The sequence below is a fragment of the Vigna angularis genome, chromosome 2 (assembly GCF_016808095.1).
Source record: "Vigna angularis cultivar LongXiaoDou No.4 chromosome 2, ASM1680809v1, whole genome shotgun sequence".
Taxonomy (NCBI): domain Eukaryota; kingdom Viridiplantae; phylum Streptophyta; class Magnoliopsida; order Fabales; family Fabaceae; genus Vigna; species Vigna angularis.
Window position 1 is genome coordinate 29,915,887 of NC_068971.1, and position 21,831 is coordinate 29,937,717.

General features: G+C 32.7%; 1 protein-coding gene across 2 annotated transcripts; it reads right to left on the bottom strand.

Annotated features, from left to right (window-relative positions):
- Positions 1 to 4,614: 4,614 nt before the first annotated feature.
- LOC108329503 (probable plastid-lipid-associated protein 11, chloroplastic) lies at positions 4,615 to 17,172 on the bottom strand. 2 transcript variants are annotated; one of them, XM_017563731.2, is made up of 3 exons: positions 16,624 to 17,168; positions 9,572 to 9,637; positions 4,615 to 4,966 (listed from the first exon to the last, which is right to left on the bottom strand). In XM_017563731.2, the coding sequence occupies exons 1-3, from the start codon at positions 17,091 to 17,093 to the stop codon at positions 4,867 to 4,869; spliced, it is 636 nt and encodes a 211-aa protein (XP_017419220.1). In that variant the 5' UTR covers positions 17,094 to 17,168; the 3' UTR covers positions 4,615 to 4,866. The 2 variants fall into 2 exon arrangements, with proteins under 2 accessions (XP_017419220.1, XP_052728805.1); XM_052872845.1 differs by lacking the exon at positions 9,572 to 9,637 and having other exon boundaries at positions 16,624 to 17,172.
- Positions 17,173 to 21,831: the final 4,659 nt, after the last annotated feature.

Here is a 21,831-nt window from a genome sequence, read left to right on the forward strand (position 1 = left end):
ATATCACCGCATTCAGTTTCTTCAAAATTGAAACAAAATTGAAAAGATATTAGACAAATTAAAATACCAAAACTAGTGTTTTTTCATAAGTAATTAAGTTAAAGACAAACAGAAAAAAATAGATAAAAAATTTAAAAATCAAAACATTACATCAAGAAATACAAAGTAAAATTGTATATGTAACTTCATGGTATCGTTTGCAAATCATGATATTTATTAATATTTATGTATAAACAAGAAATATAATTGATTAAATAAGAAACATATAAAATTATTGATACTCAATAACTAATTTTATGAAAATTTTAAATGCAATAATTTAACTTGTAAATTAGTTTCATTATATTTTTAAATTTCTTAAAAATTAGTATGTGAAAAATGTATACATTATTTACATTACATTTTAATTTTAAAATAGTTTTTTATTTTATTTTCTGATTCTTAAGTGATCATATTTTAATTTTTACTCATGTGCATTCTCATTCAATTTTAACTAAAAATATTTTAATAACATAATATATTATCTAATATTACAACAATCTAATGAGTAAAAAAATGTTTTCCCTTATCTTTCTTCACTTTCTCCATTCGTACATTCTTTTCTTTTTCTAATCCTTCACTCATTCAAAGAAAGCATAAGTGCATAATCACAGCACAATCCAAAATCTATTTTGTGTTCTCATCTTCTGCATCACTTTTTTCCCAGTGATGCACTATTATGTCCCTTTATCTTCCTAGTGTGGGACCCACTGGGACTCCAAACGTCACATTCACCCAAAATCCATTTAGTCAACTATCACAAATGTCCATAATCAACAACCACTCACATCAAATCAAACATTAAAAATACAGCAAAAACAAACCCCATATGCCATTTATACTAACATATAAAGAAAAGTATCATTATATAAAGATCAAAAACTAAAACATAAAAAAAAAACTGTCTTTTGATAAATTGCGTAAGCGAGAATATCCAACTTCACACGATGTTGACTACAAAAATGTTTCTGTTTACCATTCTAACATTAACATGTTTTTTTCAAAAGTTGAATAAATAGTGAAATTGTTATTTATAAAGGAGTGTGACCACTAATAATATTTTATTAAGATTTTCAAGTAAATGAGATATTGAGATGTCCATTTGATTTTTTATAAACTTTTTTTATGTATAGTTGATAGGCTTTGTATTTGATGTGGAATGACTTATATATGTAAGTATAAATTTAGTAAAAAAAAAATCTCACTGCATTAATCTTTAACCGATTTAAGTGTTTATTTATTTTGAATTATTTCGAACTTTTAGAATTTATAATTTATATCTTCAATTTGCAAAATATTGATAACTTTTTGCCTTAAAATTTGATTTTTCAGAAATTACCTCATTTTTATTGAATTTTGAGTTGTGTATTTCATTAATCGTTCACACATCATAATTATACAATAGTATAAATTTCTTTCCATCCGTTAAGTTAAAGGCTAATTTTGTTTATCATAATTTAATTGTAGTTGACCTAACAAGCTTTTTATAGACAATCGTAATTAAAAACATATTATCTATTACATAGATATTTTCACAGAATGTTAGCATATGTATTTAACCATTATGTCAATTTAGAATGTACTTAATCGTATAGGTCAACTCTTTTGTATTATTCCACTCTAAGTAGCATTACATATGATTAGAACAAAGATTGAAATACTATACAGAAAAAAACAAATTTATTGATTTTGATATCTTAAAATACATTAAAAATATTTTTAGTATATTAAAATTAGTATAGAAAATACATTGCAGCGTAATAAATTCTCAACGGGATTTGAATCTACGCAAAAGATTTAGCTCTACCACTACTTATAGTATTTTATCATTTTGAACTAATACGGGTTTTTATGTTAGGCACTACAAAATTGAATATTTTGTTCTATAATCATGAAAGTTTTAATTTATAAAAAATGTTAAAATTGAACATTTGCAAGTCTTACTCAGTTGTTCTAAACTGTTGCATCTCTTACATTCTTACCAATTACAAAAACTGAAGGTGTGGAAAAGAAAACACTTTTCAATTACCCACTGATAGATCCATTCACGTGGTTTTGCTTTCATGGGGTCCATCATCAAGATGGGTTCAAATTTTAAAAAAGGTCATTTCTTTCTGCACCCTCCATAATTTCTATGTCAACGTGGTTAAAAGATTAAAGTATACTTAATGAATATATACTTTTTACCCTAAATTTTCTCTTCTTCTCCACTCTTCACTACACTGCTGCCGCTGTTGATCCTATTAGCAATTTCGATCATATATATATATATATATATATATATATATATATATATATATATATATATATATATATATATATATATATAATAAATCAATAAATATGTTAGGACTGTTATATTTTATTAGTTAACTTTATAAAATGATTTAATTAAATAAATATGACTAAGGATATATATGTTATGAAAAGTATATTATATAGAGACCAGTAATAATTTTAATTTGTTGAAGGAATCAAATTAAAATGATTAAAATTTAAGAAAAGTAATTGACATAGATTATATAAATGGGTCATGGTCTTTATTTATGAACACGCTTATTATTCCTATTTCTATTTTTTATCCCATTAGAAGAGAAAATATAGAGAAGACCTAAGATGATTTATGTAGGAAAGGTCACAAACGATTGATTACTAATTATTTCCAATAATCAATCCTTCAAGTAGGTTTCCGTTTTCTGATTTAAAAGGAATTGGTAACTTCTCTACTTTGTAAGGGTTTATTGATCATTCTTTATTCATCTGTGATTCATAAATCTAACAATTGGTATCAAACCATGTTAATTTATGAGTAATTGGCATGAACCCCTGTCTCGTTTATTTGTGGAATTAGGGGTTTTGGTTTTAATTGATTGCTTATATGTTTTTTTCCCTAAATTAAGAACCCAATTATATTTATGGAATTCAGCCAATAAAAAAACCCCAATTTGAAACCCTAAATTGGGAAATCCCCAATTTTAAAATTTCGGACTGCTGTCTCCTTTTTCTTCATTCTCTACCATGATGGAGCCACTTCAAGCGAATTGTTGTTTCCTCTTTGCGTTCTCAAAACCCATATCTGTAGTGGTGAAAAATACTCTTTATGATAACAACGACAACGATTGTTCGCACGACAAATCTATAATATATAAGTGGATACAAACCTCACTTTATAAATCATTATTATAAGGTTGACTTAAAGTCGACTTTTTCGGAAAAATATTTTCAAAATTGATTTAATGCGTTCTGAAAAATAAAATCAGAATGATGGGTGTATGAAAAAAATTAATAGGGTGCAAGAAGATACAGCCTAAATAACGTATTCGAAATATAAAAAAAAAAAGGAGAAAAACCTTCATCAGAAATCTCCCTTAACAAATGTGCTTTTCTTAAAGTGTTGGACTTACACTACGTTGAAAGAAAAAAGAAAGAGACAAAATGTGAGCGATTGAAATACAAGTAAAAATCGTTCGACTAAAAAGAAAATTAAAAAAAAGTAGAAACTATTTGATTAAAGAGAAATAAAATAAAAAATAATGAGATTATTTATTAATATTATCACTTATATTTATTATTTAAATAAAAAAGTATACTTGGATGAAGCATTTATAATTACATTCATGTTGTGTAATAAAAAAAATTCATTTAAGGTATATTTCCAAATGCATGGACAATTAAACTTCTCCCATGCCAAAATAAGTATACAGGATTTAACCATGAGAATAAAGAGAAAACATTTACTTTGCCTTGCATTCAATTCTAAGCTAGTGTATACTAAACCTCCACAATTACTACCTGCACCCCACTATTTGGAAAAAGACTTAAACACCCTTCATTAGTATACCACATCGCTGCTGAAGAGGAAAAATACTGTAGAGAACCAGAGAAAATGCAGAAAAAAAAAAACTCATTCTAGAATTTTTTTTCCGAAATATATTTAATGTATTTTGGAAAGTTATTTCCCGAACACAATTCATATAAGAAAATTTGAAATAACTCCAAAAGGCATTATAAGCATTAAAAAATGTTTGTTCCTAAAATTCCATTCTAAAAAAATTATTCTAAAATGCATTTCATGCATTCTAAAAATTATTTCGAAAATCTTGTTTCAAAACTTCCAAAACAATTGTTCCAGAAAGTTTATCCAACTTAAAGACGTTAAGAATATTAGTATTTATAGATGATGCAAGCATGTCCCTTTAATATTATTTAGTTGGAGATTCAGAAGAACATCATAAAGTAAAAATGTTTCCCTCGTCACTGGAAGTAACTGTTCACGATAAATTTTCCTTGATAATCTCAAAATCAATATTGAACTAAGCATTGGAAACAGGAAACTATGCATAGTTGTTTACGACTCGGTATTCTATCCCATTTCCCAAGTTCTAATGGAAAACTGATCATATATTCCATATTTCTTCAGACTCACATGCAGCATGTACAATCCTACCAAAATACTCATGCAACTTGTCCTATCTTTGAATTCAAAATTTACAATGCTCTATGTTAGTGAGCTTATCCTGGTTTGGCCGTGTTTTAAAAAAATAAAAAGAAGAGAGAATGGTGCCATGAACAAAATGATTCAAAGTACAAGCAATTCAACACCTTCGGCATATGTACATTAAGTAAACAGAAAACAATGCACTTTATTTCATATTCCTATACGACATTAATTACATATTTCAACAGCCAAAATAAGCATATAAATTACCTTAACTAAAAGGGATAAAAGACCTTAACAAAGCACATAACTACACTAAAACCGTAAGAGCAGTTGCTTCGAAAGTTTTCATTCATGAAAAGGAGTTAACAAGGAAATGAAGATTCCATTCATTCCTTCCAGTTATAGGAAGCTCGGTCAACAACTAAATAGTCGCCCCGGATATCCTTTACAACTCGAAGGTCATCATCGAGGTACACAGTATCAAACCTGCAGAAACAGGACACAAGCACATTACTACAATAAAACTTCTCAAGACTCCTAACAACAGACTGTAAGAGAACTGTTCGTTTTTCTTTTACAGATTACTGTCATAGGAACTTGGCTATAATGACATATTAAGTCACAAATCAAGAAGCATTGTTCAACACTTTGTAAGAGAACTTCCAGAATTTTTTGTTCAAGGGGAGTTTTCTGAATTGGTACGGCATCTTCGAAAATCTTTGTATGGTCTAAAATAGTTTTCCAGGACCTAGTTTGGAAAATTTAGCAGCATTGTTCAACACTTTGGTATACCTCGAAGTGAGGCGGATCATTCAATCTTATTCTGTCACTCAAATGTTAGATGTGTCTATTTGGTAGTATTTGTTGATGACATTGTTCTCACAAGCAGTGGCCACCATGACATCTCACAAATGAAACAATGTTTTTGCCCTTATTTTCAAACCAAAGATCTTAGAGAACCCATAAATTTCTTAGGTATTAATATGGTACAATCCAATGATGATATTGTTATATCTCAAAGGAAGTATGAATTGGATATTTTGGAGGAAACTGGGTTGATGAATTTAAAATTTGTTGACACATCCATGGATCATAATACCAAACTCCTACCAAATCAAGGAAAGCTTATTTTAGATTCTAAGCAGTATAGAAGATTAGTTGGGAAATTGAATTATCTTACCATTACTTGTCCTGACATTTCCTTTGCAATCAATGTGGTGAGTCAATTTCTCAATTCCCCATGTGAAGATCATTGGAATGTAGTCATCCATATATTAAAGTACATTAAAGGATATCTTGGAAAATGTTTGTTATATGGCTCCAATAACCATGGAAAAGTTGTTGGTTATTCAGATGCTGATTGGGTAGGATCTCCTCTGATAGAAGATCTACTTTTGGATATTGTGTCTCCATTGTTGGCAACTTGATCCTTTGGAAGAGCAAGAAATAGTGTTGTGACAAGATCTAGTGTAGAAGCAAAATATAAAGCAATGGTCTCAACCACTTATGAACTTGTTTGACTTAAGCAATTGATTAGAGAGTTACAATTTGAAGATGTCACTCAAATGACACTTATATGCGACAATCAGGTTGCTCTTCATATTAGGTATAATCCTGTCTTTCAGGAGAGTACCAAACACATTGAGAGTAAATGTCATTTTATTCAAGAGAAGATTGAATCTGAAGACATCAAGACTGAGTTTGTTAGCTCAAGTGACTAGTTAGCAGATATTTTCAGTAAGTCGTTACTGAGACCGATAATTGATTATATCTGTAACAAGCTTGATACATATGATTTATATGCACAAGCTTGAAGGGGAGTTGTTAGATATCTTGGATATCTTTTATCTTATGTTTCTATATTATTATTTCTTTTCTATCATTATTTGTATTTTGGACTTAGCCTATAGTTTCTTTATTATAAATATAGTAGTCTATGTACACAAGGGAGATTAATCCTAACCTAGTTTTACTATATTCAATAATGATGAACCAATATACATTATAGTGTCTGCTTGAAAATCATCAAAACTCATCAGCCAACTTTAAAACAAGAGAGAAGAGATGTTAAAAATTGAAGAAAAAAAAATATTGTAAGGGTTAAACTATTTGTATATGTTACAATGACACTTTCTTTATGAAGGTGAAAAGGTACAAAACCACATAAAAATGAGAAAAAAAGTTAGTAGCCATACAATAATTTATGTATTACAACTTATATAAATTTAATATAGTCTACCAATACGTACGGACTTTAAATAACCCTTATTTATTAATTCATTGTAAGGTTATGTCCCCTGTGTTGATGTTTTGATTGAGTTAAATTCTCACACTGTGTAGAAATGAATAAGTTAACTAATATATAAGTGAGAGACTCACAAATCTATTGTATTAAGGTTTTAGATTGACGATAATGTTATGCTTGCTCACATGGTTGGCTTGTGACTTCTTGGTGAGAATATGTCCAATATTTTCTCCCTTTGAATTGCCCAACAAGTAGTATTAGAATTGATGATTCATCTTGGTAACTAGCTCAAACCAAGTACTATAAGGATGGATAATGAATTCTAGGTTTTAGGTTCCTTTTATCAAAAGTTTTCCTATATGAATTTCAAGAAAGTGTCCCATTGTCGTAAATGACAATACAAGGTCGGTCATTATTGAAGTACTTGTGATTAAGAACGTTTCTGCTTAAGTAAGAGTGTACTAATGTGGAATTGACTCAAACTTAATGAGAGATTTTTTATGTCCAAATAAGTAGTCTCAAATTGTGCAGAGATAGGTAAGTCTAATATAATATTGCTAGAGAAAAGTTCAACAGCCCACATTTTGATTAAGTGTTGACAAACGACAAAGTGTAAAACATGATCATTCTTAATCTATAAGACAAGGTTTTTGTTCACAATAAATCATGAAAATTCAAGTGTTTCGTCTGATAAATGATACAACATTGAGTAGTATCTTTTTACGTCTAATGAGTATTGTTGTGCTCAAACGATATGTACATAGTATTAAGCTAACATTGTATTTCACAAAAATATCTTTATGCTTATTTTTATATTATAGATAATGTTTCTTTCCTTTGTCTACCAAGAAGATTCATAAAACCTTATGCCACATCAACAATCTCTTGGTAGATGAGCTAAAGTTGTAGTGCTTCAAACAACTCCTTAACGTGTGCTTTGTCAACTTTGAAAAAACTATTTGAGTTGTACAATTTAGTTTCTTACACACTCTGGAGTAAAAGCAACCTGATTATGGCCTGATAAGTTCTACTAGCTATTAGGATGTTTCTTCTAGAGGGTATGTACGTAGGATTAAGCTAACATCGTATTTCACAAAAATATTTTTGTGCACTATTTTGTATGTGTGTTTCGTTCGTCTACCAAGAAGATTCATAAAAGCTTGTTACATCAAAAATCTGTAGATAGATGAGCTAAAGCTAATTTGTTCCAAACAACTCCATGACACGTGCTTTGTCAACTCTGGAAAAGACTATTTGGCTTGCACAATTCAATGATTTACACATTCTTAAGTAAACGCAATCTGATCAAGGCTTGATAAGTTCTACCCGTTATCAGGATGTTGCTTCAAGAGGGGTACAACATTTAATGCACCCTCTGCATTCAAGTTGCTCAAATGCAAGGGAGGCATCCTTATGAGTTGAAGTTGCTCAACAGCTAGAAAAGGATTTGGAATAACTCTTTTCTGCAATGCCTATATAAAGTTATCCTTCAAGAAGAAGAGCAACGAGTTCAATTTGCAAAAGTGTTAAAATGTTGCTAAAATGTTTTTGTGCCCTAAAAGCTTTGTAAGAACACTATTGTGTTGGTTAACAAACTAGTAGAGAGAGCTTAAAACTCGTACACGTCAAAAGACACTGCCTTCTCTTTTGAGAAACCTGTGATCTTTCAAATCACATCTTAAACAAACATTGTCTTAGACAGGAGTAGTTGTTATAATTGGTGGGTAAGCAAGGAGCGACTGTGTTCTAAAAACAATACTTGGGCTTTTAGTCAAAAGTGGCTGTGTGTTTAAATAATTCTTGATGAGTTAGTCAGGAATGGCTATGTGTTGAAGCAATACTCGAACAGGTCAACCAAAGGTGTCTAGGAGCTGAAACAATACTCGTGTTGCAACATAAAATAATGTTTGGTGAAATAGGTAAATATTTTGATTGTACTATTATAAGAAAATAAGTCGAGTTAATCAACTGTGATTGTGCTGCAACGTAAAATAAGTTGGAAGAACAAAACATCCTAAATGAGTTCGTCTATTTAACCTACCAACCAATGGTGGACCAAGCTAGGTTACATAATTTCTGAATCACCAAAAAGTGAGTCGACTTGAGCTATCTCATTTTTAGTTCAACCATGGTAAGACAACCCGTATGAGTCGGTTGATTCACTGTGACACCCCTACTTTTGTGCCAGACTTCAAGTTTCCTTAAAATCATGTTTCATGACTATAAAAAGAGAAAGTTATCTGAGTGTTATGGGTCAAAAGAAAAAAACATGATATGTATTTATATTAATTTACATAACAAAAAACAATAAGTTTTCACCTAACAATCAGTAATTCATGATTTCATATCCTAGAACACGTACCAACTAATGATTAACAAATCTGTAACAGCTAATGACTAATTACATTTTAACACTCCTTCTCAAGTTGGACGATAAATAAAAAATACACTACACTCTTGGTTTCTATAATGTCCACAAGTGATATATTAATAAATAAAATATATGAAGAATTAATAAAATGTATATGAATATTAAAATTATAATGGATATTTCACTTTCAACTCAAATTTAATAAAAAAGCTTTCGTTACACCTAAGCTACAAACATTTAAGTGTCAACATTGAAAGTTATTCCTAGCCAACCTCTAACCAGGTATGCTAACAATAACTTTTGTCGACATTTTCAACTCTTCAAGTTAGCTTCATTCTTCTCTTCTAAGCAAAACCATTAAATTTGAAGATAGGAAACTGTGGAAGAATAAACTTTGAAATCATTGGTTATCGTGTAAAGATACATGAGAGCTTATCAAACATATTCTTATATAATCGAACTAAAAAGTACTTACCAACCCTGTCCAAATGGTGGCAATGGTATTTCCCAATTCTTTCCACGTAATACTGCACTTGTAAATCTAAACAACCAATGTCAGCCATCAAACGTATTAGAATATTTCTTATGTAAGAAATTTAAACTCATTAAGCAGTGGCATCAAGCTTAAACTTTCAGTTATGTGCTCTCAAACACCTAAAAATACTATCAACAATTTTGACAGGAAAATGAATATAAGAGACTTTAAACGATAAAATATTACATTGATATGATGAATAAGGGATATAAGGTTGGTTTGTGTCAAGACCGTGCTGCTCATTAGGTATTTTAGGAAGTTTTTTTATTTTATCCTTGATGTAACTTTATTCTTTATTATTTAGGACCAATGGCCTCATTATTGAAAAACGGACTATTATTCGTTCTAAATTTGAAATGTTATTGGAGCTCTTGATCTTTGGGTGTATCTAACTGTAAATATCAACCCTAAAACACAACCTTTATTGCTGCACCCCTCGAACATATTGCAGCCTTCATTGTTGCACCACTCTGATCGTATTGCAACCTTTATTGCTGCATAATCCACCTATAGGCTGAGATCATGAATTCTAGAATGGAAATTGGGGACAGATCTCAAATTGCTAGAGAATTACAGAATGTTCAGGCCACAGGTATGCGTTCTCTAACATTTTTCGATAAGTTTCCATTTTCTTTTTACCTTAATGCTTACAATACACCTTCTTCTAACAGGTACGTGTTCTCTACCCCAATACTTCTTCTCCATATATTCTGTGTCCTAGCAACAAGAAAATTTTCACAACAGATGGAAGTCCATCCATAATCTTAAAAAGTGTCCTTCAGATCCTTAAATTGTCTAATAATTTGATTTTAGTACAAAAACTCAAGCTCTTTCATGTAATGTTGCTTTTCATAGCAATTCTTGTATTTCACAGCACCCAGCATTTGGAATGAGCAATAAAGGTCCTAAGGACAGTGTTTATAACGGTGATAGCATGTAAGATTTGCCAGAGTAAGGTGTTTGGACTGCTACTTGCGTCAATCCTAGTGGTGATGTGTTATCATGTGTGGAAAGTTTGTTACCAATGCAACTTTTAAGAAGTGGATTTTAAGCTTAACTCAACCCCACAAAATCGACTTTTAAGATGAGATTTGCAACCACTTATATACTCTAACTTGACCTTATTTGTATGTGATACTTCAAACCACAACTACCAATATTGTGATCACTAGAATGGGGAACTCCTTCCTAGCCAACCAATGACCTCAACAACAATGGCCAACAGCAGCAGTAGCAGCAGTTAATGTGGCAACTATTGCATTCTCAGCATTTTTATTTATAATAATCAATTTAAAATAGGAAAATATAAATATACTAAAACGAATAAGAAAATTCTACATATATTTTTTCCTAATCTATATGGAGATATTGAAGATATTTTTATCATAATAATTTGCTATTTACAACAAGATTAGATCCAAATTTTAGGAACTTCGTAGCCGAGAATTAATTCAATAGGTAAACGAAGATGGTACTACAGTAAAATGTCAAAAACCAACTCAAAGGCAAATAAAATTTCATATTAAGTGTTAACAATATAAAACTTAAGTAATGCTAGACAAATTAATAACAATAAAAACTCATTGGAAAAAAAAAATCAATCCATCAAAATAGGCCAGTAGGCCTTTTGTGTTTTGTTTTGCTATACGGTTGTTAAAGATATTATCTTTAGTTTATATTTATCTTTTATCTTTAGTTAGTTTGTTTATATTTCTTATTTGTATTTTGGGCTTAGTCCATATTTCTTTTATCATAGATAAAGGACCTATGTGTATATACAAGGGAGATTAATCCTATATATAATTTTTACTATATTCAACTTGGTATCAGAGCAGGTTGTTTGAGTCTCTTCCTACTCTCGTCTTTTTTGAAATACCTCAACGAGTAATCCTGTCTTTCTCAGCCTCAAGATCAGATTTGTACCTAGCCTGACCCTTCTCCAGTGTTTCCAACTTTTTCTGATAACAGCTATAAGCTGAACTTCCAGAGTTTGTCTCAATACAATTAGAATGGGATTCAAACCCATGCACTTTCGGACCAGTACCTAAAACTGGTGCTTTAGATCAATTGATGCCAATCATTTTGGCACTCTTATTTGACATTCTTACTGCCTTCAATTCATCTGCACCCAGAATTAAAAAAGAAAAAAGACCTAAAGTCTCTTCTTCTAACAGGGAACCCTAGATAGGCACTCGCCTCCTCCTATACGTGAATAGGCCACTACCTCCACTACACCAGTCATTGCGAGCCGCGGCCCAAGGCTTCACCAGCAACATCGATCGCTGCTTTCCACCGTTGGCCGTCATCGCCATTGCCGCTATCGCCGCCGCCTCATTTTCTTAGGCGAAGTTAGGGGTTTTGTGCGCCTCCTCGAGCGCGACCTAACCCTGGTGGTCTTTGTCTTTGTCTCGTACGCACACGTCATCACGCGTCTCCTCTCTCCGTCAGATCTCGGGCGCGTATTGTTCACGCGCCGCCCTTCCTTGGCCGGAAGATCACCGTGCCACTGGCGTTCTGTTCACCTCACTCTCCTAAGCTTCTTTTGGCCCCTTGGCTTCTTCTCAAGTCCTAGCCATCACTTCAATGGTGGTTCTTCTTGCCGTCGTCTTTGTCGCTTGTGCCACCGATGCATGGGCACCTAGTCCTACCTCTACTACTTCTGCTATCTTCTTCTCCATTCTGAAAGGTGCCACTCTGTTACACCTGGAAATTGATTTGCTGAAAAATTGTGAAGAAGGCCTTCAATTCTAAATCTGTAGGGAGCCTTGGCCTTCAATTTTCACTCATGACCAACACCTTTTTGTCTCTTTTTCTGCCTCCACCAATGGGTTTCTTTCTTTCCTTGTGCACCACTGATGTGTCTCCACCATCATTCTATTCAGAATCTTGAAGACAACAAACGACCGCTCTTGACGGACTGTATGACCTCTTCCTTTGATCGTTATTGCTGACTTTCTTCTTGGGCTCGGGTTTAGCCCATACTTCTTGTGATACAGTGCTAAGTATCACCATTTGGGAGTAGTCCAGCAGAAAAACTTTAGACCTCCAATTTGTCTTTAGCTTTTTGATGCAATCTGTCATCCTTATGTTTTGTAAGCAACTGTGATGCTGTCGCGTGTCATTTACTTACAAGTCTCCAAGGACAGTCGGTTAACACCAAGGAATTTCAACACCAAAGTCATGGGTTGAAGGTTGCTCGGGAGTCTATTTCTAACGAGATTCAAAATCTTAGTCAACAATTTTACCAACCCTTTGTCAGATCTGTTTTTGGGTCCTCTGATGAATAAAGGAGACCATTATGATCTTTCACTTTCACGATTTGTCATCGGTGCGTCGTCATTTTCGCTGTCGTTCGTTGGGAGGGGAGTATGTTGTTCCAGCCACTGTAGGTCCCACCAGTCAGAGATGGAAATCCCTACAATTTGTCCACTACAAGCCCCATCCTTACTTGATGGCAATTTAGTCCCTACACCTCCCATCAGTCAGTGATGACAATTTAGTCACTGCAGTTTATCCCTGCAGTGAGGGGAAGTATGTTTCCAGCCACTAGTCAGACACTAGTCAGAGGCCCCACTAGTCAGACACTAGTCAGAGGCCCCACTAGTCAGAGATGGCAGTCCCTGCTTTCAGCCACTGCAGGCCCCAATTAGTCAAAGATGGCAGTCCCTGCAGTTTTGTCGCTTTCAGCCACTACAAGCCCCATTCTTGATGGCAATCCAGTCCCTACAGTTTGTCATTGTCCTCCTTTGTCAAAGTCATCCCACTTGAAGTTTCATGGTGCTAGTTGAAGTTTCGCAGTAGTGACCATTGTCCAATCCATAAGTTGTTGTTAGTTGTTCGTCGACATGTGATTGCACATCTGTTTGTCGCAACTCTTGAAGACAGATCATATATTTCAAATTGAGTTTATTTATTCCAAGCTTGGTTCATACAATCTGTATGCTCTAGCTTGAGAGGGAGTGTTAAATATATTATCTTTAGTTTATATTTATCTTTTATCTTTAGTTAGTTTGTTTATATTTCTTATTTGAAATTTGGCTTAGCCCATGTTTCTTCTATTATAAATAGAGGACCTATGTGTATATACAAGGGAGATTAATCCTATATATAAATTTTACTATATTCAACTACGGTAAATGAAGGGAGAAGAGGAGGGGATATTTTAATTAGACTTCTTTCATTTAGAAATTAGGCGAGAAGGGAAGGGGAAAATAGGGACCAAAATCTCCCCGCTAATGTTTGGAGGGATTCAAAGGAAAGCGGGGTGATTTATTGTATGCAGACAAAATATTGCAAGATTTATTTTGTTTGTCATCTTCTCCATTATTGGTTATATGGATATAACTGTATATTTGTCTTCCCCTCACCTATGAACTTAGGGCCAAAGTATGTCTTTCTTCCCCTTCTCTCTCTCTTTCGAACAAGATGAGGTTAATTAGTCAGCTATGATGCACAAATATGATAAGTATCGGTTGCGACATGTATCCAATACTTTGATAGTTTATTTTGAAAAAAATAAGATACGATACATAATATATGCATATTGAAAGTATACAATAACTCTTAAATATATGATTGTTATTGTGTGAATCCAAATTAAAATCATATGTATTGAAGTTGTTAACATAAAAAGTTATAAATTATTATTATCATAAAAGTACTATTGTTTTATAGATAAGATTCATTGATAAATATCGATAAAGTATCCGGACACGGACACATGACCTAAGTAACCCAAATTGAAGTATTGGTGCATTATAATTGGTCATACGTCCTTAGGGAAGAGAATAATGAGAACATTCTCTCTCGACTCTAGACTTGTCATGTAACTGTCGTGTTTCAATAGTAGAAGACAGAGGTAGAAAATATACCAACGCTGCTTGACTTCCTGTTCATAGAATTTGATGAGTCCCTAACCCCTTCCAAGGATGGAGGTACATTACACAAGCATAGGGAGAATAAAAGGAGAGTTTTCTTTTTCACCTTCTTTTGATTTAGTTTTATGTTAAGTTCCCTAAGTTTGCAAGGTTGGGTTTTCTATATTTTACTTCAACCACTTAGACATGTTAACTTGTTCTTTTTTGTTTATTTTGTAGGCTTTTTTTTTTTGTTTCAAAGATGTTAGATATATTATCCTTATTTAATATTTATCTTTTATCTTTAGTTAGTTTGTTACTACTTCTTATTTGTATTTTGAGCTTAGCCCATTGTTTCGGGTGTGGGGTCGAGAATCGCTACCAAACACTCCTTCACACTTTTCTCCTAGTCAACTTATGTTATCTTGAGTATACCTAGTCAATTCTTCTATGTCCTTGATGCCTGAACTCCAAACCGTATGGACGGGTACCTATCAAAGGCACTCCGACGCTCAAGTCAGTAATCTAACCAATCGGGTATCATAATAAAATCTTAAATTCGTCATAAATGCAATCATCTATGTCCTTACCTCAGAGTTGTATTTATAGGTTTCAAGATGGGATTATGATTAATAGAGTTGTAATCACAGCCCAATACCTAATAAGTAAGACTTACTAGTAAACTTGATTAGAGGTTGTGCTTAAGGTTGCATAGGATTTGGACCACTCGGCGGTCTTGTTCTCTGGTCGGGCGGTCTCTCACTTGCCCGTATAGGTATCCAGTACACCCATATTTCTTTTATTCTTTTATTATAAATAGAGAACTCTATGTGTATATTCAACACAAGAGAGATTAATCTTATACATAATTTTCACTATATTCAACAAAAGGTTGTATGTTATTTTTAAAAAATCTCTACAAACACATTGTCGGCCAAGCTCTTACCTGCCTGGCCCGATGGAGGCCGGCCAAGCTTGGTGGAAGTTGACTAGCTTCTGTCATGGACGACTAGGCTATGTTGCCACACGTTGTTGGGTTGGTGGTGGCCAGCCAGGCACCTTGGTGCTAACTCACGGACATGCATAGCAGCCCCGGCCACATATCATGATAGCTTGACAACCCAACAATCAGCATCCTAAAAGCTGCATTTATGGTGAAGACGGACACTAAGGGGGTGATTTATGGTGTTTCTACAAGGAAGGTCAGCTGCATATGAGGTGGAGGAGAGAGAAAATCATAAAGCATAAAGCAACTGTACAATCATGCTACCTTTGGCAGCCACCACGTACTGGAATTGAATCAGCATGGAGCCACCATTCTTCCACGCCAAAGTTGTCTTTAAACCTAATGTTTAACCTAGTTTCTAGAAGATAACTTTTATTTTTCGTATAGACACCCTTAGGTCATATTTTCCTTGCTTAGAGACTCCTCATCTCACCTATTTAAGGGGCTCTACTTGACTTATAAAGGGTTGATCAATTTAAAGAAATACAGACGTTTTGTTCAATTGTGGGTGTGAGGTTTCTCCTTTGGAGTGAAGTTCTCCTAGCTTTATCTTGAGCAAGCTCAAGTGACCACTCATCTTAAGGGTTGGTTTGCCTTAAGGCCCCTTCAACTGGCGTGCCATCCCCTCTACCACTCATCTTAACGGTTGGTTTGCCTTAAGGCCCCTTCAAGTGACGTGCCATCCCCTCTCCCATTTTCCACTGTCATCTCTTTTCCATCTTTTTTTCCATTTACTGTCATTTTTTATATGTTTTGAAGAATACCATCTTTTGTTGTTTTTGTCTAAATGAACTTTCCTTCCTTCTAGAGCTTCTTGAAGTGAACCTTCACTAAATGTCCCGTGGAATCTTTACTTAGCTTTCTTAACTAACATCACACAATATTTTCAAAAATATAACAGGAGCCTACATCAAAATTCCCCTACTCCAGATTGATAATTACAGGAGAAAAAGTGACAGAGTCCACCCGATTTTCCAAGACATAACTAACAATAAGCATACTCTAGCCTTATCCACATGCAAGGGTGTATGACACCAAAATCAAACTCGAAACTCAACTCAATTACTGCAAATGCACAAAAATAGCATTATTCATGATTGTTATTATCATTATTAAGTCCAATTATTCACCTGAAATTCACTCTCTGCGGCGACGCAACCTCAATACTGGATCGAACAAAGAAAACGCCATCAGGGGGAAACGTGATGACGTTGTTGAGCGTCCCATTCCGAACATCTATGACCTGCAACACGTCGCCGGCTCGGGTTCCAAATAAGGGAGCCTTCTCGATGATGAAGAGCTGCTCCTTCTCTGTCGTCCACAGCAGCCGCCACGTCGCCGACAGAGAGTCGCCGGTTGTGATGGAGCCAGAGCCTACGGCGGCCATCGCGTCGATGGCTTCAACTATCGCAGCTCGCTTCAAGGGGTCGCTCTGCGTCCGGAGGCCGCGGTCCTGGTCCGCTATGAGGGCGAGAAGGTGCTCCTTGGCGGATCGGGATTGGGTCGTGGCGGAGGAGCAAGTGAACCTCCGGTGACAGTAGCGCGGGCCAGGGAGTTTAGTGGTGAAGGAGTTGGGAATAAGGAGGGTGGCCATGGACATGGGTGGTTGCGATGATTGACTTCCATGGGCCTGTGGAGGGAGTGAACTTGAAAGACTTGGCGGTCGAGAACCCAAATTTCACACAGGGAAGATATTGTGGGAGCCACGTGGAAGGCACGTGGATACTAATGATGTGAGATTTTCCAATTCTCAATTTTGTGAGTAGATTAAGCGTACACTTCCACGCTCACTAGTAGATCAACAAATACAAAAAATCTTAATTAATATTATTTTATTTTTAAAATGATTTCTGATGTTGATCCTATTGAATTTGGTCGGCCTCTTTCTCTGATGGACTGGACATATTGTCAACATGAGTCCGAGCTCCAAATCAACGTGGAAATCTACTTAAGAATTTCGACAAGTCAATAAAAAATATTTTTAATAAGTATTTGAGTAAATAGTGATTATGACATAATTATACTCTCTCTAATAATATGTATTAATATCCCTTTTATTCCTATAAGTAACAAATAAATAAGTTTTGTTACTTGTTCTTAATGGATTCAGTTATAATAAATAGGTTATGATTATATCATATAATACAAACTTTTTATTTAAATATTATTCTTTCTTATTTAAAAGAGGTTAATATCAAGGACAGGTCTCATAATCGAATCTTATTCTTATTTGATTAATTTAGACCTGAGAATAATAACATAATATGGAGAGGCGGAGTATCTAGGTTTCCAAATTTAAAAGTTAATAATTTTATAATAAGTAAATTAAGTTATTAAATAAATGAGTTTATAGAATATTCTCGGTTCAAGGTCGATCTGTGTTTGGTCACTTTCTTTAATACAATATCAATCTAATATAATTTAAGTTATTAAAGGAATAAGTTTATATGTTACTTTTGGTTGAAGATCGAATTATGTTTCATCATTTTCCTTCTTTCGTAATCATTTAAAATAATCTAATAATTAACACAACAAACAGAAAATCATCCAATATTTAAGTTATTAAATGAATGAGTTGATAGTTTCTCTAAACTCAAAAACCAATCACTTTCCTTCCTTGAATGGTTTAAAAGAACCTAATATGTGGCACAATGGACACAAAATTGACCCAATCTTATATCAGGGTTACTCCCTAAACCACCCCACATTGCTTCCTGTACTACCACATTTTTTTTAAATTATAAAACTATCTTTTATATTTTAAAATATCATACACCCCACCTTTTTTCTTAAACGGATGTCGACATTCGTTGAAGAAAAAATTCTTCAGTACCACATTCGTTGAGTTTTTTTTTTAGTTTTTAGTTCCTTAATTTATTATATTTTAAATTAATATATAAATATTATTTAATTTTTTTAAAATTATTACTTAATTATTTATAAATTAATTTTATTTTATTTAATAAAATAAATATTATTAATTTAATTTATGTATTATCATTTAAATAATAAATAATTTTTTTTATAAATCTATTAAAACGGATGTACCACATCTGTTAACGGTGGCGACATCCGTTGAAGTTTTTTTTTTTTAGTTTTCAGTTTTTTAATTTATTGTATTTTAAATTAATATATAAATATTATTTAATTTTTTGAAAATTATTATTTAATTATTTAAAAATTAATTTTATTTTATTTAATAAAATAATTATTATTAATTTAATTTATGTATTATTATTTAAATAATAATTAAAATATTTTTTAAAAATTTATTAAAACGGATGTGCCACATCCGTGTTTTTTTTTTAGTTTTTAGTTTTTTAATTTATTGTATTTTAAATTAATATATAAATATTATTTAATTTTTTTAAAATTATTACTTAATTATTTATAAATTAATTTTATTTTATTTAATAAAATTATTATTATTAATTTAATTTATGTATTATTATTTAAATAATAATTAAAATATTTTTAAAAAATTTATTAAACGGATGCGAATATAAAATATGTAAACGGATGTCAACATCCGTTGAAGGCGAAACGGATGTTGACATCCGTTTTATAGCAAGGGCAAATTAGGTATGGGGTGGTACATGAAGCATCTGGTGGTGGAGGGAGCAACACTCATCTTATATTTCAATAATCCAAGCACAAGATCAGCCTAAAGCATCGTGCATCATTGGCCGCAAGATCGACTTTAATATTCCCTTAGATACTTGATCGATCCTTTATAGCTTTTAATTCTTTCTTCATTAATGAAGGTTTTTAAGACTCATGATTACTCTCTAGGGTTTTACCTCAAAAATGTCTCTTCACCCACTATTAGTGACACGTGACAACCTCTCCTTAAAGAGTTTCAAACTTAGAGAGGACGAAACACTTGGAGTACCTAAACGTTCTTTTGCCGCCAGTTGGGAAACGTCTTCTCTTTTGCCAAAGAGTATTGCTGCCATGTCATTAAATTTTAAAATAATGCAGTGTGATTATTTGACATTGGAGGTTAAATTCGTAAACTCCCTTGTTTAAAACATTTCATTTGTTTGAAGGTTTTCTTTCTTTTTCGTAGTTCTTTTGTAGATGCTACTTTTAGTGGGTGCTTGTGCGTGAAGGTTTTCTATCATGATAGTTGTGCATATTTCCTCTCTCTGATAAAGGTTATCCATTACTTTCATCTTCGTCTTTAGTTATTCATAGGGTTGAGCATAATTCAACAAACTATACTAAAACTACAGTTAATCATACTATATTATACTTAAAAAAACTAAATTGGTTTTGACTAAAAACTAATTAAACTATTCTATAGTTCAATTAAAAAAAATGAACTTTACACAATTTCAATTCAGTTAACTGTGAACCACAGATTTTTTCCTAATTAAGAATTTTACCCTAATTGCTTTAGATGGTGTTCTCGCGGAGCTCACTGTTGGCATTGGACTGAAATACTCACTCTTTTGGATGTGTTTCGGCAATGAAGAATTCCTCCCTTGCAAGGCATTACATTCACGAGAAAAGAAAAGGTCACCAGGTTGAAAGGAATCAATGCTTTCAAGCACTAATGAATAATCACTTTTATGGGCTCATTAGATAGCTTCACTTGTGTTATCATTTTGTTGATTTTTCCAACCGAAGGCGCTTTGGAAGGAGAAGTCACTGATCTCTTGTAGTGTGACTTCTCAGTTCTTTGCTTCCTGAAAGGAGACACAATTCTTCCAAGGTTAGCTCTCGGCAAGGGATTGATATTTTTGTGTGTACCCTATTACGGGTGATGATGAAGCAGCAACATCCTCTGCTACGTGCAGCTCATAGACTGAGCTGTGTATTAAAAAACAATTTACTGAATTGCATTATAGTATAATTGAACTAAAAAGTAGTTCAGTTTAGTTTATTTGAACTATTTTTTAGTTTATTGGGATTTCTACTCTTCCAATTTTACTCTCAACCATCAATAGCTCTTCTAACAGTTTTGTCATCTGAACGAATTGCATAATTAATTCCTAAACCTAGGTCATGAATAAAGCTAAACAAAAAATAACTATGAAATACTTTAATAAATTTTGGTTGATCTTAGTTTTGGTTTAATGAGTGTTTTCCTTATAATTATGTAGCTTTCAATAAATTTTAATCAATGATAAAATATGTACCAAAATATATATCAAAGAATAAATTATAATCATTCTGAAATCACATCCCTACTTCCCATTTTCTGCATAAATATCTTTACTTTAAAAAATTGATTAAATAACTTCTACCCACCTTAGATGTGGTCCACAACATTAAATTGAGATCAATTAAAACACTTTATGGAGTTGTTTAATAACCTCAATCAGTATATTAGTAATTTATCTTTTATAATGCAAATGAACAGAAAGGTAGGCTTAACACAACATGTTCTTGAAAGATGTATTTGTAGAGGGAAGTATTAATTTCCATGGATAAATGTCTTTTTGAAAATATATTTTATTTATTTTGCCTTGAATTATTTTTCCTTGGTATCTTTGATTAAAAAGCTTAAATGAAAAATGCTACCTAATAGTAGAAAATCAAAAAGTACTTTGTTGTTGCAATGATTCAATGACATTAAATGTTCAACATTCAAAACCAACAAAAGTGATAAGAAAAGTCAAGTCTGTTACATGAATAGTTTACTTTAATTTTGTAGATAAGCTATTTTACACACATCCACAATGCTACAATTCAAATATTAAATGTGGATGTTAGTGACAAAAGAGAAAATCATGGAATGTTCCTCTCTTGAAGCAAAGTCTGAAAAGATCGTATAACCTACTTCAAGCAAAGGATTGAAAAAGCATGTCTACTTTGACCAAGTTGACTTACACAACGACTGTCGTGAAAAGAAGAAAGAGAAAACACAAGCATCGAAGCTACGAACTACAAACATAGTCTAACAGACAAATATTAATGAACCCTATATATAGAAGATCTCTCAAGAAGAAAATCAAGAGGATTGAATAGAGGATAGCCAAGGAGCACAATGCTTACAACGAGATATCCATCCTAAAGAGAAAAGAGCTCAAAGAAAAAAAATACATCTGAGTTGGAAAAAAGAAGAGAAGAGAAAAGGAGAAAGAGATACTCTCAAGCTTAAGTGTCAAATCTCTTATTGTTGTAAGATCATAGAGAGAAACACCTACGAGTGTTTAGACTGATTGTATTGTAATCAAATCCTCTCGTAGAGAGATTTAGTCTAAACTACTTGTAAGAAATCATTGATTGTAATTCTGTAGAGAATTAAAACACTTACAACTAAACTCTTTTGAGTTGAGGAATTTAGGCGTGGTAGTCTAGTACTAGGATTAGTTCGAATACTCAAGAAA